The 24,992-nt window shown below is 39.8% G+C and overlaps 1 protein-coding gene across 3 annotated transcripts in view; it reads left to right on the forward strand.

Annotated features, from left to right (window-relative positions):
- The first annotated feature begins 233 nt into the window (after positions 1 to 233).
- Positions 234 to 24,992, forward strand: part of LOC148369853 (TOX high mobility group box family member 2-like) — a 170,025-nt gene continuing 145,266 nt past the window's right edge. For all 3 annotated transcript variants that reach the window (XM_088332082.1, XM_088332083.1, XM_088332084.1), the window contains exon 1: positions 234 to 799. In XM_088332082.1, the coding sequence (XP_088188208.1) occupies positions 695 to 799 (105 nt within the window). In that variant the 5' untranslated portion in view covers positions 234 to 694. The remainder of the gene's footprint in view (positions 800 to 24,992) is intronic.

The following is a 24,992-nucleotide window of genomic DNA, read 5'->3' on the forward strand; positions in this document are numbered from 1 at the left end:
CAATAGAAAAGGAGAGAGTGATAAAGAGAAAAAGAGAGATAGATAAGAAGAGAGAGAAAAAAACAAAAAGAGAAAGAGTAAGGGACAGAGGGAGAGTGGGAAGAATAGAAAGAAGGAGAGAAAATGAAGGAGAAATAAAAATAAAATAAAAAAACCTTGCGTTTGAAGCCGGCTCCCGTAATTCACTTCCAAGAGCCGGCTTTTGGAGTCCTTTCGTTCATGAACGACGCGTTGCCAGTCGCATGGCAGAGAGAAGTCGGACCACTTGTGCGTCCTGGAACCAGTGCGAGGATATGTGCGCGTTATTTTCAAAGCCCGAGTGAGAGCGCTCACAGGAGCCTGACATTTGACGGCGGAGTTAGAAATCAAAACCCCCAAACAGCGCAAGCGTAAAAACAAAGTGATAACTTGGGACGTTTGTTTTGGCCGTGGAATACCCGGAGTAGTTGTGTAGCAGCACGTGCATCCATGACATTTGTACTTGGAGACTATTTATCACACTGAGGACCACCGCGCACCATCCTGCCACAAAACAGAAGGAAGGGAAATCCCACCGAGAAAAACGTAGATTCTTTATTTTTGTCATTTTTAGCTGCACGTGGAGAGTGCGTTTTTTTCCCTTCTTCGCTGAGACAACATTGAGTTTGAACCAAACTGGAAGTGATTTGATGCGTTCAGGCTCGCTCACCGTGAGATGGACGTAAGATTTTACCCTGCACCCCCGGCCACTGTGGGTTCATGTTCCCTACCTGCTGACCCAAGTTGCTTGAGCTCGCTGGACTATTATCACTCAAACAAGGTAAAGTATACCTCTAAAAGTAATCACCATGTTGTGTATTCGTGGGTGCTGTATGTTTGTGCGCACCAACCTTAAGCACTAATCCGCGACGTTTTTCCGCGCTGCTTTCTCCCCTATCAACCACAAAAAACAGTCTTTACTATTGTTCTAGTCATTGCAGATTAAAGTTTAGTGTAACTTTCAATTTCTATATTGTTTCCCGTTTCGCTTAGGGTGACGCACCGGACATACCTGTCAACCTGTACGGTTTTGCCGTACAAAGTACGTTTATTATGCATTTTAAGACCTGTACGAGGTACAAGAAAATCTGTACGGAAAAATGTGAATTTGTTAATTATGGGTGCCATCCGGTTTACACCGACTATCACAAAACGGCATATCAATCAAGCCAAACGAGTTCGAGTTGTGTAGTGAAAGGAAGTCCGTCTCTTTGTAGAGAACCGGCTTTTTCGGCTCAAGTCATTAAAGAGAGCTGGCTCTCAAACGGCTCGCTTGCTTTGATGCATTATATTACGAATTATTATTTTGTATAAAGAAGTTAAGAAAAAAAGAAAAGGAAGTATAAAAGGAGAAAATGAAAAAGGGCAGGTTTGTGGGTATCCCTTTAATCAGTATATTACCAACAATAATTTAATGCAGAAAATTGATTCATAAATTGAATAAGAAAATGTATTGTTCTACTTAATTATATTTGCAAGTATTTTTTCCTTCTACAGTGAACGTCCAAGCGACTTCATTTTTGAACTTTTTTTTTACAATAAACCTCATTCATGTCGAGCAACTCCGGTTCTCACAACAAAATGTTAATTAACAATATGTATATAATATAACGAAACACATGTACAATATAACACGTTAAACTACATAAATAAACACGTTTGAAAAAAATAATATGGTGTAAGATTATTTAGTATTTTCTGAGGTAAAATAGGACAGTTTGTAAGGGCGTGGAGCTGTGGAGGTTGACAGGTATGTGGACCGCTAAAATCTGGCGTGAAAGAGCAGATCAGGTTGTAAAGATTCCATTGGGGACTCTGTTGAGTCGTTCCTTTTTTCCTATAAGGTTAACTGATTAAGTAAAGAGTAATAATGTACTAATTGTGACATGTACCACATGCCTCAAGTTTCTCTTTGACAGTACAAAGCATATTTTAATAAAATCTATCGAGAAGGGTGAGAACCAGTCCTCGAATTGTTTACATATGTCACGCAACAAACAAATATTTTGCTAGATGTACTTCTAACTAAAACCGATTTCTCCGAGATGGATGCTCAGTTTGATTGACAGTCAATTGACATAATGTTCGTTGCAGCAACACACCAACCGAATCTGTTTTATATGTTTTGTACATGCCATGTTCTTATTTTCAAGTGGGTAAAGTGTAATTTAACCGTGCAGGATTCCATAAAAAGTTTTATCTTTCCAGGCATTTCAAGTAATACCTGTTAACTGCTCCTTTTAACGATAATTGCTATTCCTCTTATTAAGCAGTAATACATTTTACAAACAACGTGGTACCTATTTACTAACAGCAAGAAAAAGTGTGTAGGAAAAAAAACTGGTATTTTTTGTAAACAACGTTATTATTTTTTTTTACCACATAAACAACACAAATAATTATTTCAGCATATCTTATATTTCTTTCCCCATTGACACTAGGAGGATCCGTATTTCAGCCCTAATCGGCAGGATGTGATTGATCCAACAAAAACCAGTTGTTTTTAAATGTTTTAAGAATTAATTTCCTCTACAAAAATTGGGATATGGCTTTCACAATTGGAAATTATTTATATATATAAAAAAACTATACAAAATACAGGGAAAAGTTGTTGACGGGTAGGAATTTTGCTTTTATGCCTTAATCACATTGAAGTAGCACACTAGGGTCCTTTCTAAAATGTTAAATTAGCAAGATAAGTTTCAAATACGGCCACTCACCCGTTCAGTCCGGCAAGTTGAGTTGATCTCTCATGAACTGTCTTTACAAAAGAGACTTTTCACCTTTTTACAGGGAATGATAGATGACACAGGAACTGACAGTGTGGGCAATGGAAAGGGCAACTGAATGGAAAATTTCAGTAATGAGTCGAAAGAACAGAGAGTGGCTGGGGTAGAAAAGTTCACAGTCAATCACATATTTACACCTGTTAATCAAATGACTTCCCTCCGGCTCGCACTTTTGCGGCTAAAGATCATCCAAATGATGTGTTTAGCGCATAGTCCAGGGACTAAGGGCCGCAAATGTGATGACACTTCTAGGATAGAAGGATTGAAATACCCGAGCCAGGCCGCATGACACGTGTAAGTACGTTTGCAATCAATGCCGTGTTTGTCTTAGTAGCGCGATGAAGTTCAAGGTTGTCGCTCATTAGTAGAGTCGGGTATTCGTTCTGCTCAAAATCCTCGAGATCAAAACATCATGCCTGACATTTTGATTTTACGCTTTCTTGTCCACTGTGGAGCCACAATGTCAATTGATATCATCCCGGTTTTGCACATTATCACAACTTCTTTGTTTGATTATTTCGATTGCATTAATCCTTCGCTTTTTGATTGGGTTTGCGTTCCTTAAAGCAGTTATTTTCACGACACACTAGTGTGCCGTAAGAGATCGTCAGGTGTGCCGTGAGAAATTATCCAATGTCACTTTTTAAAAATGTAGAAAACATTTATGATTCATTTTCTGCAAATATGACGTCACTGTCATGTATCTGTGCTGTAAAAACTGGGGGTATTATAAAATGTCTGGCGCTGCAAAATTTAAAAACATTGTATAAGCCTTATGGAAACATACAGTATACTGTATCTATGTATTGTTCATTAGTAAACGATGGGAATGTGTCCTTTTTGTGCTTTCACAGAAACCATATCTTTTTTACCATAATCAATATTTTTTTGAACAAGCCCTCGAGTGCCAATTGGGCACAACAAAGACCTGCTTATAGCTCCAGAGGAAAATTATCAGGGCGAGAAGTCAAACTTTGTTGGTTTTAGAAAGTATCTACCACAGTCTTTTGCTGCCTTTGTCGGTCCAGAGCATTTTGTTGACAAGGTGGCTTTAGAAAAACTTGAAGTTGAATAAAATTAGGGCGTACATAAAGTTGGTTTGTCGAGCGGTTTTCTGTATGTCTACAACTCAGACTGCAAAGTTAGAGATGCGCAGGCAGACACAAGCAGAAAAGGGGCGGGGTGTCGATTTAGCCCATCAGAATGCGAAACACATTTTACGATGAAGCTCAGAGAAGTAGTAAAACAGCGATACATAAACCATGTTACTTCAAGGGATTACTGAACTCATGATAAGGAATTAAATACCTTTATGGCTTAATGTGAGCTTGTGTTTTTAGATCATTCTTACGGTGACTTTATTTACAAATCCTGCAGTGTGCCGGGTTGGTTAACGGATGCTGCGCGGATGCGACCGCAAGCCGACTTTGAGCAATTAGCAAGTTTATGTGACAGCAAACACGTGCAACCGCTGCATCCCACTGCTCATTTTTGCGACTCCGCTGATTTCATTCATAGTCGTTTGCTTGGATCCTGGTTGATGATTCTTCACCAACTCTGTCAAAATCCATTACCTGGTTAATCAGTAAGAAAATAGTATGAAGCTTACTGAGTTCAAAACACAAAAAATTGTATGCATGAATTTTTGCCTCAGGCTCTACAATCCACTATTGTTTGTTGTGCCACTTTAGTCGGTTGAATGACAGTACAGTGGAACGTATCTAAAACATCCAAAACCAAGTTGTCTCTGTTTGATTCAGAACCAAATTGCGGATAGTGGATTGAATTGTCGTCACTAATATTGTCACTCAAAAAGGACCGTGTTGTGTCATAAGCATATTGTACAACAATTGTGCAAAATACAAATTATTACTCCATTGGCAAAAAATTCTGGTAAATTTAAGAATTTTTTGAAACATTTTTCTTGTGATTAAAGGCTATACAAATAAACACAACATGACTTAAGTTGTTCCTCAAAACAGAAAGTCCCTGAGCTAAAAGGAGTAGATCATTTTGTTTGTTTTAAAGGGACAGTGAGTATTAGTTAGCACCCCTAAGTGGTAAAAAAACATTAATATTTATTTAAAAATAAGCAAAACAATTCAATTCACGGGCTATAATATAAGTCTGATTATTGAAAAATACTCGTAAATTGAGAAACTTACATTTATTTTGCAAAACATGAGCCTTACCTTGAGGAAGTTGACATAATTGTCCTCCATCTTGCTGCTACGGGTACCAGAACAAGCAAAAACCGTGTGAAAGGCAAGGTTTAAAAAATGAAAAAGGAAATTATGTGGTTTGGGTCTCTATAGTTTGTATTCTTCCTTTTTCTTTTTCGTATTTGTTTTTGGTTGCACAACACAATACAGCAGAATTTAGTTGTCAAATAATACACACAAGATATTATTTTTTCTTTTTTTTCTTTCTTTCTCTCATATAAGAAAAGCCTTAATACAGATACGACTTTTTTAGCCAATGGATGGTAAACAGTTTTTTTTTAATTTACTACTTTCATCCACGATCCCAAAAAGATCTATTCATTTATCTATCTACCCTGGTCATATCCCTCGAGAGGGGTGACCGACAGCAAGACAAAAACAAAGAAAACAAAAAAAAGGGGAAAAGTAGAAAAAAACACACAACATTTTTTTGGGACTATGGTCAACCCAAATGCCCAAACACCCAAAAGAGTTAGGCACCTCGGCACCCAAGTTGGTCATGCCTTCGTCTCTCCAGATGAAACAGGGCACAAGAAAGCGGCTGTGTCAATTGGGACACAACACATTCTTCTGTACAACAGCAGGGCCCGACAGCTTTCACTGGTTTACCCTTGATGCATCATACAGGTGCCCTGCCCATCCCTTAGAACAAGTCCAAACATCCCACTATCCTTTCACAACACCTCCCCACTCATTCCTATCACCAACAACAGCTCTAGCTTCCACTATATTTAGACCTCTTTCCTGCAAAGCACTCATAACACTATCCAATTAGTCAATCGTGGCCTTCCTCTTGGTCTCTTTCCATTGACTTCTGCTCTGTAGATCCTCTTCAACATTCGCTCCTCATCCATCCTCTCCATGTGTCCAAACCAACCGAGTACTCTCTTATACACACGCTTGCTCAGTTCCACTACTACTCCAGTTCTGTCTCTCACAATTTCAAGTGAGAAAAAATACAAAAACAATGTTAAAACAATCTTCCATCTACTAGTTAAGGCAATATTGCACATTTCAAGTTTACGTTGTATTACTCTACAAGAAAAACAAGTAAAAATATCTTTGAAATTTCGATGTTAAACAAGTATAATTAGCTCAGCTAGCAGTTGTTGAATACATTTGCTCATTTTAAGGAACACTTCCAACCAAATTGAGAAAAAAAGTGAAAATACTCTAGGCGAGGGGTCAGCAACCTTTTTGGTTTGGAGTGCCACTCTAAAATGTCTGTGTAAATCAGTTTGCCACACCTAGATTAATGACTCGCACAACTTTTTTTTTATAACTAACAGAGCTGTAATTTTACACCAGTCCAAATATACAACATGAAAAGCACGGCAGCTGAGTGGTTAGCGCGTCTGCGGCACAGTTCTGAGGTCATGAGATCGAACCTTCCTGTGTGGTGTTTGCATGTTCTCCCCATGCTTGCATGGGTTTCCCCCGGGCTCTCGGTTTCCTCCCACATTCTAAAAACATGCATGTCAAGTTATTTGGCCGGTCCAAATTGTACCGAGGTGTGATTGAGCGAGTGAGTTGTCCGTCTCTGTGTGCCCTGCGACTGGTTGGCAACCAGTTCAGGGTGTCCCGTGCCAACTGCTCGAAGATGGCTGGGATAGGCTCCAGTACCCCAAGGACCCTACTGTGGGTAAGCGGTGCAGATAATGGATGGATGGATGGATAAATATACATTGAAATTGTATAACTGACAAATTTATATTCCACTTGTCTTGTTCATCAATAAACTCAAAAATGAATGTGAGCAACATGAGGAAAGGCCTGTAGACTTCCATGACTTCAACCATTCTTCATCAACAATGAATTACAATCAAAAAACAAGTGATATCGACAGCAACCATAACATTGATCGATTAAATCTTATTGCAGAAAATATCAAAACTTACAAAATAACAGCAGCAAGGCAGAAGGCTACTTGTGCAACAGAAATAACCACTGAACAGGAGCACGCACGCACGCACACACACGTGCGCTTCTTTAATATATTCGCCATCAGTAAATGTTTTTTTGTGCTTTGCTATGCAGTGAGCAATGTGATAACTTTTGTTTTTAGCAGTGAAAAAGGTTTTCAGGGTCCGTGTTTGTTTGCCGTACCTGGATACAGCGCGTTTTATTGTCTCCGCCTTGTCAGACCCATGCTCGAATTCATCTTCATATTTCGTCTCGTAATGACGTTTAACACTTGACGTGCGAGGTACAACACTCTCGAGGCATAATGCACAAATACGGCCATTTTTTTGCTGTTGCAAAAAGCCCCAGTCATCCGTCCAAGCTGGCTGGAAAGGCTGATTTTTTTTCGCTGGAGGAGCTTCCACGATTAATTCATTTATCGCGCGTCAGTGTTTCTGTGGTTGCGATAAAACACGGATCTTTCCTCCTCTGCGAGGTGCGGCGCAGACACACACAGAGCAGAGGAGGAGGAGTAAAGCCCCTGAACAACACGGCGCGCAACTGAAAATGTCTAAAATGTAGGTAAAAATGTGCATTTTTAAAAATCGTCATTATTATTTTTATCATTTTGCCGTGCGCTCTCGCTCCACTGGTTAACTCCTGGCACGCCGCTGCTGGGACGCGTGTCATTGTCACAGACCAGAACGGAAACAGGACTCAATAGCGCATTTTTCTCAGTTTTTATATGAAAAGAGAGGGAGAGTAAGGCTTGCTTGCTTGATCCGAGGACTGACAGAAAACAGGAGCGAGCGAGGCGGGAGTGACACTTCCGTGTCGGATGGAGACAGCCGGGAATGTTGGAATAGTGAGTCGTTGGCCGGGGCTGGAGATCAAAGGCGATGTCGTGTTCGTAAGCAAGGTTGTAGGCAGGAGGCAGGCAGGTAACAAGGCAAAACGGGTCAGGTAACAGGAGGCAGGCAGAACGGGCGTAATCAGGTCCAGAAACAGGTCAATAACAAAGATCAGGCAGGAAAAAGGCTTAGCAGAAACCGCATCGGACGAGAATGCTCACTGAGTGGAATGCAACAGTTTGCAATGATCTGACAGTCACTGAGAGGAAGCCGGGGGTTTAAAAAGGGGGTGTCCACCAATCAGCTGTCTGGGCTGTTGGTGCCAAACAAGCTGCCGCAGGTGCTCCAAATTGGCAATCACGACTGTCATAGGCAGTGCCCCCTCTAAGCTGCGCGCGTGCGCAATTGCGCACTGCTCGCACCTTCTCAGCGCACAAGAAAATCTAGCCACCGCACAAAAATGAGGGCTCAAAATTACTAATTAAAAAGCGACTTAAGTCAAAGTTACAGTGCAGGAAGGTAAAAATACACGGGTTCCCCTGACGTTGTCTCCTAAATGCGGTATTTTGAAGTCAATGTCAAACGAAGTTGAAAAGTAAAATCAGTAGAGTTTGTCGAGAACCGGCTTCTTCGGCTCGGCTCATTAAAAGGAACCGGCTCCTTCGGGTCCGAAACGGCTCTTCAGGTTGTTTTTGCTTCTTAATTCCCAACATGACCAAATATTATGTAGAATTATGCACAAAATAACCTAAAGGAATGGGGGAACAGAACAAAAAAGAAAAAGATACCAGAATGAAAAAGTAGTGAAAATCAGAGAAAAAAGGAAACAAGAGGAAGTGAAAAAAATAAGGAAAAATTTAGAAAAAAGCCAGAAAGAAAGAAATGTAAGAAAAAAAGTAACAGCACGGAAAAAATAAACACAACGAGATTTTTTTAAAAGGAATTTAAAAAAAAGTAGAAAAAAACACGGAAAAAATAAGAAAAAGTTTGTGTCGCATTCAAATGATTTCCAATTATATCAAGTGAATCTTGTTGCCAACATTGTACTTCTACTAAAAAATGTGTTTAAGTACAGTTCTGTATCTTACAACCGACTAAATAAGCCCCCAAAAATGTTAATATTATGCGACAAAATATGTCAGGAAATAAAAAGAAATGGATATCTTGTGAAAGAATTGTAAGAACAAACGATGTTTGTAGGCCGTACAACCTTTGCAATAGTACATGAGTCAATTCATTCAAAAGAGAAAAATCATTTTGCATTGCCGGAAACTCAGCAAAATGTAACTTGATGTCAAGTTTCGGACATGTTTGATAATTAATTATCTTGCCACACTTGGGATTATGGTTGCTCACTGTTGTTTCAAGCGTTGCTCACCGACTTTGTCTGAACGCTCAGACCCGTGGAAAATTAGAGGGAACATTGGTCATAGTGCTCATTTTAAGTATGAATTATTTTGATTTTACGAGGAGGATTTAGACCTGCACGCACATCTAAATCAATTAACCCATTTTGTTGATCAAAAACATCCCCCTTCCTGTAATGAACGCTTGTCGCGATGTTTTTGGAATCCCTTGCAGTTAGATGCGAAAGAAAGGCTGCAGAACTGTGGAGGATACTTCATGTGCAGCATGAGATGATTCAGAAAGATCCATAAATAACACTAAAGATTTCTACTTCACTACTTTTCAGCTCACGCATTTTCACTATGCGTTTCGCGTCTTTTATCTCACCGGCACTTTTGCAGCGCCTGGGAGAATTTATACTGAATAATAGCTCCGCAGCTTTGAACGGGGACAATATGAAACTGTGTCATTTGTTAATGCTGTCTGTTGCCTCATGGGCTGCACCCATACGATTATTACTCATGCAGTGTACAAAAAGACACTTTTTGAAGGACCAGATACATTTTCCTCTCTCTTGTACAATTGAACAAGTCCCTAGAGAAAGTATTGGCACCCCAAAATTTTTTTGTCATAATGCCACATTTCAGGCTTCAAACTTAAAGCTAAAAAATATTTTCCAAGATTCAAAAACATGTGAGACAAAATTGGGGACGGGAATCAATTTTTTCAACATTTATTACTATAGTTACAATAAAAAAACTGAAAATAAGGTGTTGTTATTATTGGGCCCCTGTTTTCTCAGCTTAGCCAAAGGACTCTAGAAATTCCTTGATGTCTTCTTAAGGATCCTATGTCGACTTTAACACGAACAATATCAAACAGAGAGGACCTGTACATCATTGAGGCTAGCTTCACACTGCAGAGCTTTGCTCATTTATGATTTTTGGGTGAAGGTCTAGTGAGATCATTCACATTTCTGACTAAATATGACTTGTATGCGACTTTATTTCCTGTGTGAACACCACAAGTGTCTCGCATGCGCAGAAAATGACACGTGACGTGAGACGAAATGCGTTCAGTGTTTGCAGAAGTATTCATGGATATTAACAGTGCAGCTTTTCCCCCCGAAATATAAATCCTAATTCAAAATCTCGCTTTCCCTACATTAAATGCTCTCTGTGTGTGGTGTGAATTAAATGTGAATATTGTAAAGTACCACTAGAGGATACTATCGCTAAGAGTGAACTCCACTGCTGTGAATCCAGTTGTATTTGATGCAATGTCGGCTGTTCCGTAGTTACAGAATAAACAAGTGTTCGTCTTCCACAAATAACACTCCCCTTTTTCCCCCACCACGTTGAACGCAGAATATTGACTTGTGGTGCTTATCGATGACAAGCAGGTCACATGAATACGTCTCGACCGATCACACAGCAGTCAGATTCCAAAAGATTAAATGGTAAATGGTCTTCATTTATATAACGCTTTTCAAGTCAATGAAGACTTCCCAAAGCGCTTTACAATGTGCTTCACTCTTACCCATTCACACACACACTCACACACAAATAGGGAGTCAGCAATGCACCTACCTGCTTATAGGGGGCATTAGGGATTCAGTGTTTTGCTCAAGGACACTTTGACATATAACGAGGAGCCGGGAATCGATCCTGCGACTTCTTGATCCCAAGACGAGCCCTCTACCTCCTGAGCTAATGCCGCCCAGATTAGAAACGTATCGGATTTAGGACCACATATGAAAGTGGCCTGGGTCTGGTGTGAAAGAATATATTATATGTGCCGTTCGGACGGACTTTAACAAATCAGTTACAGGTCGCGTCGGTGCAAAAAATCTGATTTATCCGCAATGTGAACCACCAGTCTCAGTTTAAATGCACCTGCTCTTTGATGGTCTCAAAGGTCTGTGAAAGCAAACACTAACCAGAAAAAAACCGGGAGGCCCATGATCACATTGGATGACCTGAAGACTTAAACAGTGGAGGTGGGACAATTCGTGCATAAGACAACCATTAGTGGTACTGTGTATAAATCTGCTCTTTGTGGAAGATTGACAAAAAGGAAGCCCCTTCTGAAAGAATACAAAAGAAGAGCGCATTTTTAAGAAGCCACATGGGAGGCAAAATATACACATGGAAAAGGTGCTTTGGTCAAATGAGACTTTCTGGGCTAAATACACGTGCACTAGAATGACAATAAAGTAGATCTGAATCTGAAATCTGAATCTAAATGTAAAGTTTGGCAGAAGAGTAAAACTGCATATCAGCCTGAAATGACCATGCTCACCTTCAAAACTTGGTTGTGGCAGCATCATGCCCTGGGGTTGTTTTTTTCAGCAGGGATTGGGAAGGTTGGTAGAGTTGATGGGAAGATGGATAAAGCCAAATACAGGGCCTTTCTGGCAGAAAATCTGTTAAAGTCTAAAATCTACAATGGAGTGGTTTAAAACAGACACTATAAAGGTGTTAAAATGACAAAGCCAAAGTCCAGACCTCAATCGTAGAGAGCATTTGTGGAAAGAACTAAAAAATGTTTAACACAAACGATCACTATCAAACTTGAGCAGTTTTGTAACAAAAATGGGCCAATATTTCTGTTTCAATTTGTTCAATACGTACAGAGACATACGCAAAAATATTTTAAGTGGCCAATATTTTTGCAATGCCTACTTTTTTTTAAACACAATATTATATTTTGAATACATTTGGTTTCTTCCCACGATTGTGTCTCACATGCTGTTGATTCTACTTGAACTGTGCAGGGGAAATTTGTTTATCATTCTCCCTTGGTTTGCTCTAGGAGAAGGGAACACCTCCTTTATTTGAATACCTTCATCAAACAAGGGTGACTTCTCGAGTTAGGCATTGGCTACAGTGCCAGAATACAGAGAGAGCTGGCCTTGGTGTTGATAAACACAAACCACACCCAGCTCATATATCCTCTCAACAACTGATATCTGTCTGGATAAGACATGACTGAAGAGCTCATGCTTTGTTGCCTGGTGGTCCTCTGATAAGCTGGGAAATGATGCGCTCCATTTGAATGCCTTATCGTTCACCTGCTTTTATTAAAGTACTGGCTTGTATGCATGTGCATGCGTGCGCGCATTTTCGTGTATGTGGTGCAAAGGTTACTCGCATTTTACATATTCAGACTGTTTTCATCCAGGCTTGTCGTACATTAGGCAAGGTCGTAAGGTGTGAATACAAGCATATAAAACGGATAATGTCAATCAGTGCAAAATTTCCCTTGTGAAAAGAAAGAGTATATTTTTTTCATTAGGCGTTCACAATGTACCAAATGGTTTGTAAGCAGTGTTAGTTGTAACGCGTTACACCTTCCTGGAATGCAAATACTTTTCTCTGTTTTGAGTATTTTAACACTTTACTTACAAGGGAAAATCATTAATCTATTAACTACCAATGACAATTACAGATGTCATGGACCATTTTGAATTTAGTGCCATTGACGGATTTAGACCTGGACCCTCCATTTTCTGGATAGTAAAAGTTCATCTTTTTGGCAGTGACTGAGTTAAAAGCCACAAAAACTAGCGTGTAACTAACTTGACTCGTTTAATTAGTTAACCGGGCTAGCAGTGAACGCCCTAATGACGTAATTAGCTTGTAACTAATTTGCTTAAAAGACAGAATGACCTAGTTAGCTAAAACTATCTATCTTAGCTAAAAGCTAACTACCAAATAAACGTCTTGAGAGGAAAATAGAAGATTGACATCTAAATCCGTCAATGGCAATGAATTGAGGTGAAAAATACATTTAAAATTCTGCAAGCTAATACTGATTATCAAATAATAGCTACTAACTAGTTCATTATTGCATGTATGCAAATTAGTTACAAACTAACTAGTTATTTATGGAATTAACCGTCTGCCCAATGCCAGGTTTATATAGTGGAAAGTACAGACTTGATGTGTAAATCTGTCAGTTGAACATATTTAAAATGCATTATTGATGTCTGTATCTCTCATTGGTAGTGAATGAGTTAATGACAACGTTCTCTTTTCAATGATTATTTTGCTTCTTCTATAAGTTCAGTTTCTTCATCTTGTTAAGATCCTTTGCAAAATGATAGAGTTTGATCGGTCAACACTTGTCCATGAAGTTGTGCCCCAAGACCTTTGCTATTGGCTGTTTTTGTTTTTGTTCTGCACAGTATAGTGTTACTTATTCATACCAGCTTAATATGTTCCAGGATCGTGCTTGTAGCTCATTGTTAGAATTGATTGTCTAGCAAATTTGCCCTATATGAAATAGTTAGAAAACAATTGGCCCGTTCCAGATCTTCCAAAAGCCTCAAAGTCAACCTTAAAAAGCAATTTAACAAACCTTTCTGATCACTAAAAACAAATTTGAATCAACCTTGCAGAATACTTTATGTACAGAGGTCTTGTGCAACTTACAAACCAGGGGCTATTTTTATATGCTGTACAAAAATGGAAACACAATTATGCTTGTTTCGAACAATAATTTTAACAAGCAGTTGCACACTAATGTATTCTGTACTTTATTCAACCGTCAATTTGCGAATCCTTAGGACAGCAGAATCTCGGGATACAACATTAATCCATTCGGAGGTAAGGATCGCAAAGCTTGTAATTTGTATGTTTTTTGAGCACGCAAAACAAATGTTTTGTAATAGGTTGAGTGGGGAAAATGCTGTAAAGAGGGGCTGAAAAAGCTTCTTATTCTAAACAGAATGTGAAAATGTTGGAAGGTTGGAATGTCGTATCCCGGGAACTACTGTATTCCAAATGAATGATTCCAAAACACTATAATTAAAAAAAAAAAGCCTTATTTTTTCCTGAACCCATTGCGGCGGTGTGGTGCTCTGCCACGCCGGAAGGTTCTGGTTTAACTGCATACAGTCACTTCCTCTGCGCCCGTCGCGCTGAGCCTAAGAGGACTGGGAGCACACGGGCTTTAGGGGTTGGGGCAAGAGGTAGCCGCAATGCGCCGGTGCGGCCGGGTCGTTGCCGGTGGGGTTTACTTCCACCGTGTGGTCACCAAGCCCCCCCCTGGGTGCGTCACATTCTGCGGCAGTCCCTTGGCCTTCCCTTGGCCCGTCCTTTTGACGCCAGCGGCTTGCGAGTAGCCTTGGTGCAAGGGACGGTCTTTTCCTGTACCCGTCAGTCCCACCCTTTTTCCAGGCCTGGCTGCGGCCGGGTCAGGGTTCAGTCCACCTTCGGTGCCAGCGCGGTCCGGCTGCCCTTGCAAATCACAACTCGGCCACCGGTTACGCAATACTTTCCCTGCTCCTTTGGCGCTGGGCGGGGCTTTAAAGCTGTGTTCAAGTCGTGACAGGCCCTCGCACTAGACTCGCGCGTCTATATACCAGAAAAGGCGCAAGATTGGTCTTAAATTCCATTGGATGTGGTCTTGGAAAGGTCTTAAAAAATCTTAAATTTGAATGGAAAAATCAAGGAGGAACCCTGCTACTGATTCCATCAGAATGACAACTGAAAGTCTGGATCCGGCCCCAAGGCTAAACCGAGTTTGACATCCCTCGTAACAAACAAACCTTATGGTAATATCGTTGAATAATTGTTCTGGTTACCAGAACGCACCGCCCACCCTGTCGCCCATATACCAACTGTATCAGGAAGGCTGTAGCATATTCATGTGCATGTTAACTGTTGTTGCTTTTAGCTGATAACAAATTTAGTGGCATGTCACTGCAAAGTGGGAATTCAGAGTCAAAGGATGACTCAAATGGGTTGAAATAATCAGTGGCCCGGTATGTGAGCAGTGCCTGTGTGTGTGCATGCTTGTGTAAGTCAGGGCCATTCAAGTGTTTTGCTGACTCAGGAATCACAATCATAATTGTTTTCATAGCTCTGTGCAGAGAAAGGCTCTGTGTACCACTGTGAAAAAACTAGTGACACACAGTGAGGGCCACAGGGGGGAGGGTATTGGTGGCAAGCACAAACAAAAACTGCATTCTCATCACTATGAGACAGAGGTTGCCTTCTATATGTAACGGAGACCAAATGAAATATTGGAATATGAAATACAGGTACAATTTGAGTAAAACCATAATTGGGTGTGTTCAAACAGTTTTTGTCTTCCTTCTTTTCAACCTCTGTGATTATAAGTGCCTTGTGTCACATGCTAGGTCATTTCCTACTATTATACCTACTTTGGAAACCTAGTGCATTATGAGATAGCATTAACAACATTCTAACCAACACTACCGCTTTATGCATTAGCTCACCATTTTTCTCCCCTTTCTTTTTTTTGGTTTCTATTATACAGTTTTTTCAAATTTAGACAAAAAAAGATGCATATTTGAGTCTAGTATTTTGGTCTACAGCTGCTTTATTTACTTGGTGCATTTTGGTCACTTAGAGTCTCCAAAGGTTGTATTTTTCTTTATGCTTTTTACTATTATCTTGCTGTGACGGGCACCCAAAAATCCCCAAAACCTCAAGAAAGGCTAGGCAAAAGAAAAAAAATTGCTGTTTAGTCACTTCATATGTCTATAGTGTCTATTCATTGTTTCTTTTGGCACTCATTTTTGATTTCACTCTACCAAACAACGACATTTAGTGGTCAACAACCGGTCCCTTTGAAAAAATAAATCCGAAGATGTTTATAATTCATTCAGTTTTTGTGAATGTAACTTTGCCAGGAGGATTTAATGTCATCAGTTGGTTACCAAAATCATCAGGTGATTTTAATACTGAACCACAACACCCTCCCAGTGGCGAGCTGGCAATGGTGGCCAAATCACTGACATTTCCTCCTCCTGGCTCCCTCCAGCTCCATTACCAGCAAGAGGCTCTTTTTCTGCTGCCTCACCCATTCTGCGAGCTGCCATTTTCGTTTCCCTCCCTTTCACTCCCATGGCTGTAAGCATCCTCTATACTGACTTGGCGCGGAATCGTCTACAACCGACCTCACCTGGGGACAACCAACCCTGCCATCCCTCCTCCCTTCAGTCATGCCATAGGTGCTGATATTTGGCTCTCTTTATTTCGGATGACTCCTCACATCCCCCTTTCCATGGGACTGTGAGTTCTATGAGGACAACCTTCTATGCCGCTTCAGGCCACATTACCACATCTGGCCTTAGGGTCATCTGGACAACCGAAGGAAATTACAGTCTTCCCCGCAGAAAAAGGTGGGGAACGGTTCCAATTGTCATAGATCTCCCCATGTGATCTTTTTCTTCCTTAGGTACCATTTGGGCCATGCTACCTGGGACACCGGCTGCACTGCTTTTACCCTCCGGCCTTCCTCTTCTAAGCTTTGTACACCCTCCTAGATCATGGCTCCTTGGTCCTTGGTTCCTGCCTTCGTCCATTGTTGGGAGTTGGAAGGCCTAAGGCCCTGTCTTTCTTTGCATGGTGTTCCGATGATGCCACAGATGAAGGTTGGGCTGCCCATATCTTATATACAGGCCTACTAATGTGAAACTTGGAGGGATTCCCAACCGTTTCTGGAGGTTCTTGTGATCTTCTTATTCATTCCTCCTACGCTTGTTATTGGAACATCATACAGGGTCATCAACCTCATGAATCTTGGCAGCAACCCATGCTGATACAGCCATGCCTTGAATTTCCCTGGGAGCCCTGATTTTTCAATCCCCTCAGAGTCCTATGTCTGCTTTTCTGTTTTGGTGACACTGTTCCATTCAGTAAGTGAATCATCAAACCACCTTTCAAGCCACCTAATTGGATTAATAATAACTTCTTCTTGCACCTGCAGCCCTTGTCAATTTACCTTTTCTGAACACCATTGCCCTGGATTTCTGGCCCAGGCCGCCATTTTGTCCAGAACTGTTAGCACCCACCTCACCTCCACATGGGTTGTGGTTGTTACTGTAAGATCGTCCATGTACCCTAGTATTAGGAGTTGTCGTTTGCAGATTTCATTTTTGGCCATATAATAGTGCATGTATTTTGCTTATTATTCAAATAATATTTTTTTTACCACTGAGAGTTGCTTAATTATGCACAATGTCTCTTTGATCCACATCTGCATCTAAATATGATCTCTGCTTGGAGTTGCTCATGCACAGTAGCCAAATGTGTCTATGTTTTGAGTGGAAACATATAGAAATGGCGTCATCATCATCAACTAAGCATACCAAACCTTCTTTGGTTTGGTATACAGTGAAAAAAAAGACTACCGTATTTTCCAGGCTATTAGGCACAGCTTTTTTGTGGTTTAGCCTGGGGGTGCGAATTATACTCCGGTGAGATTTATACGTGAAATTATAAACACCAGGTATTCCATTTAAAATGTTAATTTCACACTAAAAGCCTGTGTCGCTAATTTGAACCTTGATGTGTCGTGCTGAAAAATGTCGCCCCCGTGTGGAATGCCCAGCAGAATGCCCAACAGTAAAGCACAGAGAATTTGTACACTGTATACAAATCACTTTTGAGCAAGTTAAAAATATTTACTTTGGCGAAATGACAACTTTTCTTACCAAATGGAACACCAACATTCAGAAGATAAGGGATCTTCTATATGGTTTTTCCTTCTGAATCATGCATTTTAGGATGTTACGACTTATACTCCGGACCGATTTACATTTCGGAAAATTTCGTAATTGTAATGTTTGCAACCAGACCTTGCATATCATGGCGGTAGATCTGTGACGCACAAACATTTAAAGAGCACGTCAGACAGACTCGGTAAGATTCAGGTCATATTAGTGGTTTAATGATGTGATTGTCTATTTAATCCACGTGTGTTTCTCTTCAAAAAGGCTTGAGCGTTCTGCCAGACTGTGTTTTAAATTAAATGCATGCAGTCCTAAGTACAAAAACTTAAAAAGGTTAAAAACGACAACTGTAATTTGTTAAAACTTCCTAATTTCACACTGTTGCTAATTTTTAAGTTCTTTTGTTACAGATTTTGCAGCAGACCACTGAGTCAACTTCACAAAATGCACCCAATGTTTGCTTTATTTACTGTTCTACTGCTGCTAATGAGCCTGTTCATGGTTTACACTCTTTACAGTGATACAAATGTTCACTTGATTTTGATTTGTTATTTAAAATTCTGTCCCTAAATATGGACAGATGTTTATTCAAGGATTTATGTCTTTACTGACTGAGCACTGCTCCTAATTGGTTTCAGATTTGTATTTAATTTTTGCACAAATCCACTGTATGTTCATTAAAATATCTATCAGTATTTTATCTATTTTTCTTGTGTTTATTATCGTTTCCCACGTAACTTTATGCTATAATTAGGAAGAAATATATATTCAACCGATTATTCGACTAATCGTTTCAATATTTTGGTGACTCGTCGACTATTGAAATAGTCGTTAGTTGCAGCCCTAGTTTATATACGGGACATGTACTAAACGTACGGTATATGTTGGCCATGTATGCATATGCGTATGAATGGAAAAGGCAGGAATCTGCACAAACATTCCCGGTTGTCTCAGCTTCCCGAGGTATGTCCTGTGCAAACACAGTGCGCCCTGAGCTCAGCTCTTTGCCAAGGTTGTAAGGCTTTTTTTTTCTTTCTGTTTTAGTGGAATATCCTTGACAAATACAATCGGCTCCAGTGTTTGCACTACAGGTTGAAGAAACACTGCACACCCGCAAGTGGATTCGATGCCCGTTTACTAAGATACGACAAAACTGCAAAGTGGGTGGGCCAAGTCCATGTGATCTGTCAAAATACTTCTTTATCATGCCTGACATATTTACCAGGCTGATATAATTGCCTGGCCAAGGCTGAAATTGTATCAGAGGCCACACGAGCCCACAGAAGAACTGTGGGAATCTAAGTTCTGCTCCTTGTTAAGGGATAATAACTGAGCTCCATGATAGTTAACAAGTGCTGGTGAAGAGTTTGAGGATGTCTGCTATATGGAAGTTACAGTGCCTTGCAAAAGTATTGGCCCACCAATAACCTTTTAACTTAACTTATTGCCGTATTTCAGGTTTTAAACTTATAGATAAATATTGATATTTTATACGAAACTACATGTGTGGCACAATCGTGAAAAGAAACCAAATTTAGTCAACATTTTTTCTTCTGCTTAACGCTTTGCATTTAGCTCCACAAGTTCAATTTTGGTCTCACCTGACCAGAGCACCTTGTCCCACATGTTACTTGTGTCTACCATGTGGCTTCATGCAAACGCCAAACGGGCCTTGATATGGTATTCCATCAGAAAGGGCCTTTTTTCTTGCCACTCTTCAAAAAAGGGCAGATTTTTGCCGAGTATGACTAATAGTTGTTTTATGCACAGATTGGCCCATCTCAGCTCTGTATGCCTGCTGGTTTTCTGATGTCATCACACCGCTTGGTTGCTTCTCTGATTAGTTTTCTCCATGTTTGAGCAGAAAGTTTGTAGTTTTGCAGGGTTTTATGTTCTCACCATTATTATATCGCTCGCACAATGCTCTGGGAAATATGTAAATCTCATGAAATTAGTCATTTAGGTCAATATTGGATCATCCAGAAGTCATCAGGGAACATCTGGAGTCAGTTGGCTGAGCTGAGAAAACGGGGGGCCAATATCTAAAAGCACAGTTATGGAAAGAGAAAGGATTGTGACTGAGGTTGTTGGAAAAGAAAAACAGAAGTCAGAGGGTGGAGAAAATGACAAGAAAAGTAAGGGAAAAAAGTCATTTTTTGGTGTTGTCCAATTGCACTATATCATGGCCATGAGAAATGCAGATGAGATAAGTGTAGAAAGTGTAGAATGAAAAGTGTCATTGTGGAAATTATGACATTAAGGTAATGTAGGCGCATTTCCATGGTCTCTTTCTTGTCTTTTCAAGCTTTAGCAACTTAAGATCCTATTGCGAGGGTTGTTAACAGACAGGGTAGGGTAACTTGAGCTGATCTTTTTATAGTTTTCTTAATAACACACCAGACAGTAAAATGAAAAAAAAAATCCAACTAGCCTAAAGCAGCACTTACTGGCACAACCCACAAGAACCACGAAAGCGCACTGTATGTCTGTGTGTGAGTGTGCCAAGCTTTTGTGTGTTGCTGTATTTCCAGAAACGCATCTGTATCTGCATAGGTTGTGTGCAATTGCATCCCACACCACACTGATATCAATGCTGCGTATTGTGTATGCCATGGATACTTTTTCAGCATGCAAACTACTTAAAAATGACGAGGTCAAAATGATCCACCAGCCTCAAAGAATGGAAATTGTAATCAATAACATACAAGGTCATATAAATATTTTTCTTTTCAGCTTCAATTGGGAAATTAATCAACTGTGTAGGAGTGCTGCATTGTCTTAGATGTAATTGCTTAGCTAAGGAGCTCATATTATTGTGTACCGTGAAATTTGCCCTGGTAACAGGTGGTGTCATTTAACCTGGGAAAACAATAATCAGGGCTTTCATTTCTCCACAACAAACCGTTAAAGCCGCAGCAACATCCTTTCGGTCATATGTGCCACTGAATGGAAGACAGAAAACAATTTCAAATGTAACCATTTTATAATGTTTGCAATGGAGCTCCTTCTTGCATCAAATAAATAATACATTTGGAGGGATTTTTTCAGGTTTCCAGTACTGTTATTATTAGTAAAGTTGTACAGTATTTGGAACTTTTTTACTTGTGCCGGCCATCTCCACGCTTTTGTCATCATTGCATCCCCTGTCGTCCCATATAAGATGCGGGTACGTGCATTCTTAGACCCGCTCAAATAAACTCTTGTTTTGTTTTCATCTTTCTTGGAGTTTGGGTTGGGTTTGGGTTATTACTTTCACGTTTTTATGCTACACTAACAAACAGAAACAAAACATAAACCCGTAGGAACAAGTATGGCTTTACTCTTCAAAATTCCCCCTACTTTCTCCTACCTAATGTGTTCTGCCTCAAACATCTTTGCTAAAAGTAAAATAAAAACAGATAGGTGTGGTGGAGAATGAAGTACAAAGGGGCTTTAAAGTCATTTGGGCATTGTTAATAACTACTAAATAGAGAAAAGAGCTATACGGAGAGTTTGTTACTCTCTGCCGCCATCTTCTGACTCGTGTAGTCATTACAGCCTCAGTTAACTCATTCACGATGCACATGTAAGTACAGTGGAACCTCGGTTCTCGACCATAATCCCTTCCAGAACCCTGTTCGAAAACCGATTTGGTCGATCACGGAAAATCGTTTTTCCCATTAAAAGTAATGTAAAATCGTTTTAATCCGTTCCAACACCCTGAATGTTTAGCAAGAACTTAAACATGAAGCTAACCCAGGCTAATCGTACGTTTGCGTTAGCTAACATGAACATGTAAAAATAAAAAAAATCAGGTCGTTTACACGTCATTTAGCACCCGGGTCTCCACAACAAGTGGTGAGCAGTTAAAGGATAAAGAAAAGAATTATGAATAGGATTTCTTACCTTTGTGGTGCTCAGCAGAAGCCATGCTATATGTATAGCAAGATCAGAAACTCGCACACCTTCTTCATATTTTGCTATTATTTCTTTCTTAAATGCAATAGTTGTACGACCTACTCTTCTTTTTCCACCTGGAGCAACTTTGCTGCTTGCACCGAACTTCTTCCAAGGCATAATTAGGGGTTAAAACACTCCGTTTACCGATATTCAAAACGAAAGCAAAAAGAAGTGCGCGCTCACGTGACAACAGTTCTTCAGGAGGGGTGGGGGCAATCTACACCCGTACGCCGCTCAGCATCGCCCCTAGCGTACCAGCGTTCAAACTCCGATTTTTTGAACGAAAAGCGAAGCAAGAATTTCTCGAAATTTTTGGTCGAGAACCGATTTGTTCGAACTGAGAGGCGTTCGAAAACCGAGGTTCGACTGTACGTGAATTTCTTTGACACGCTCGAATAAACTTTTTTCATCTTTCTTGGGGTAATAAATCAACATTTTTTGAAAACTGCGGGGATGAGCATGACGTCACTCTCCAGCACTCCTTCCAGCTCCACTCCTTGAACGTATCCTGTCCTAAACAGCTTTGCTGAAAGTAAGATAAAAGCAGATAGGCGTTGTGGAAAGTAAAGCATAAGGGCTCTTTGAACCCAGTTAGCACATACAACATTCTACATCCCATTTTTTAAAAATACCTGAAACGGCGCATCCAACCTTTAAGCAAGAACCATATACAGTAATCCCTCGGTTATCGCGGTTAATGGGGACCAAAACCACCAGTAGTGACGCCCCTTCAAAAATGCTTAAAAAAAGTTTCTTTTAATTATTTTATTTTATTATTATTATTTTTTAGATCCGCGAAGCTCTGAACCGGCGAACGTGGAACCGCAAAGTAGCGAGGTCCCACTGTATTATATGCCATTTTCATCCAAACAAAACTAGGGCATTTTTCTATAGTACCAAAGCTGAATATGTACCATTTGTATACCTGAAGGAGAAACCGCTTACAGTGTCATAAGCAGCAACGCATGTTTGTGTCGCAGTGGTGAAAAGCTAGTGAAACTGAGAGATCGTCATGTTTTATTAAGCCCGATTATACCGCCTAATCTGTGGTTCGAGTTACACAGTGCTTTTGTGGTAATTAGAGATCATGTCATTTGCCTGGCCTTGCTGAAAAACTGCACTCCACCCTAATCCCCCTTTCTCCGCCTTTCTCTCTGCACCCCCATTCTCCCCCTTGGTTGTTCTGTTACTCGCACGAGGTATTTTGCAGGCTTCTTGTTAACAAAGCACATCCATGCCCGTACAGAGGTAGATGCTCATGCAACGATTATTCGACGTTGTCGACAAATCGATAATAGAAGTAGAAAAAAATTAACTCCATTATTTGCTACTGTCGCCAAATACAATTATTTCAACACAGTGAGGCATCCCTACGTGAAACTAATCTCAACAGAGAGTTGCTTATGGGCAATAGCGTCTTTGGCTCACGCGGTAACATAAACATACAGAAATGGCGGAGTCAACATCAGGCACGTGTACAAAAAGTTCAACAGATTGGGAGCATTTTAAACGTACAGCGAATCAAAAGACTACTTGCAAAGTTTGCAAAACAAAAGCTGCGTATCATGGCAGTACCTCTTCGATGCATAAATATTTAAAGAGACAAAGTGGGGTTCAAGCCAATACGGTTTTGATGACGTGATTTTTACATTTTATACGTGTATATTACGCTACAAAAGAGAACTTGTGTGTTATGACAGACTGTGCCTAACAAACTTATTAGAAATTAAATGCATGCAGTCCAAAGAACAATTGTCAGTTGATAACACGTTAAAAACGACAAAAGTCAGTTGTTTATAGTGTTTGATTTCAAACTATTGTGAATCGGTAAGTACTTCTGTTACAAACTTTGCAGTTGACCCCTGAATGTAATTCACAAGATGCTCATAATATTTGTTTTACTGCTGCTAGCAAGGCTGTTCTGGTATTTCAGGATAACAAATGGTTACTTGATTTTAATTCATTATTTATTTGCCTATCACTAAAAAACTGAAATAATTTTTATTAATGGATTTATGTCGCTAGTGACAGAGCACTGTGAGTAATTGGTCTTAAGTGAGCATTTTTATTGAATTTTTATATGCTGTATGTTAATTCAAAGATGTATTTTCCTCATTTACCTTCTGTTTATTTATAGTTTTCACATAATTGAATTAACCTCATGCTGAGTTTAGGAGAGAAAAAATAATTATTATCCGATTATTCAACTAATCATTTTGAAAGTCGGTGACTAGTGGACTAATAAAATAGTCGTCAGTTGCAGCCCGACGAGAAAGAGAGAAGCCATTTGAAATAAAATTCAGGCCATACTTGCCCAAGACACACCACAGGAAACGATGCCCCTTCCACCCTAGTCGTTAAGGGAAACCCCCCTCACAAAATATTTTTGACCTGCTCAGAATTCTATTAGAGGAAATGAATATTTGAGGCCACTGTGCTTTTGTGGAACTTGTTAGATGGACGACTTAAGCCCGTGTGGCAAGCGCTCCAAGTCTAGTATGAGCTAAACACTGGCACTTGATACAGAGCACATGTAGCTTTGGAATCTATGAAGCTGAGCAAGGTCATTTTTATTATGATTTTTAAATGCGGTCCATCATTTTTAACCCACATAAAAACCCAGGCACTGCATGTTTTCCCCAAATGGAAAACATAATCAACGTTTGTCTTGCCCAGCGTTTGCCAAGGGAATAAAATGGTAACAAAAGAAAATAAAAAGAAAACTGAAAGAAAGTATGATATCAAAGGGAATTAAAGAAAAAAGAAATAAGAAAAAGAAAAAATTCAAAAACATGTAAAAAAAGAAGAAAATTAAAGACAACAGGGAAGCAACAGAGGAAAAAAACGAGAAAAAAGGGAAAACAGAAAGAAAGTAAAAAGACCGGTTTTTGGGTACCCTTAAACGCAAGATGTCGGAACAATATGTCAGGCCCCTCTAGATCAGACTTTTGAAATATAAGAAAAAATGAAACGTTCTCGATGTTCCTACTGCACCACACTAAGTTTTATTAACCTCCTCGATTCCTCTATAGCCACGAGATGAGATCTCGTAAATTATTATTCTAACACAAGGGAGGAGCGTGTGCTGTATCATGAATATTATACGGCTGTCACATAAGTAACTGTCTCGCACATAAGACCTTTTAGAGCATTTGCATATAATTGTATTAAAATGCAAATGATTCTTCTATAGATTTGTCTTGTGATTATTGCCTCTGCGGCATTCAAGAGTATTGATGGAAAAATCATATGTTAGTGAAAATTTTGTTAAAAATAACATAACTAAACCACAGATACATTTGCGCATCTGCAAAAAAACATGATTCAAACCAGAAAATTGAAGAGTTAGCTTTTAATCTCTTTAAAATGTAATTCATTTGGCCATAAAAAAAGGTGTTCGAGCCCTGCTTTTTAGGACTGAACATTAAAAATACAT

This window comes from Urocampus carinirostris, chromosome 3 (assembly GCF_059441175.1).
Source record: "Urocampus carinirostris isolate Australia breed hairy pipefish chromosome 3, RoL_Ucar_1.0, whole genome shotgun sequence".
Lineage (NCBI taxonomy): Eukaryota > Metazoa > Chordata > Actinopteri > Syngnathiformes > Syngnathidae > Urocampus > Urocampus carinirostris.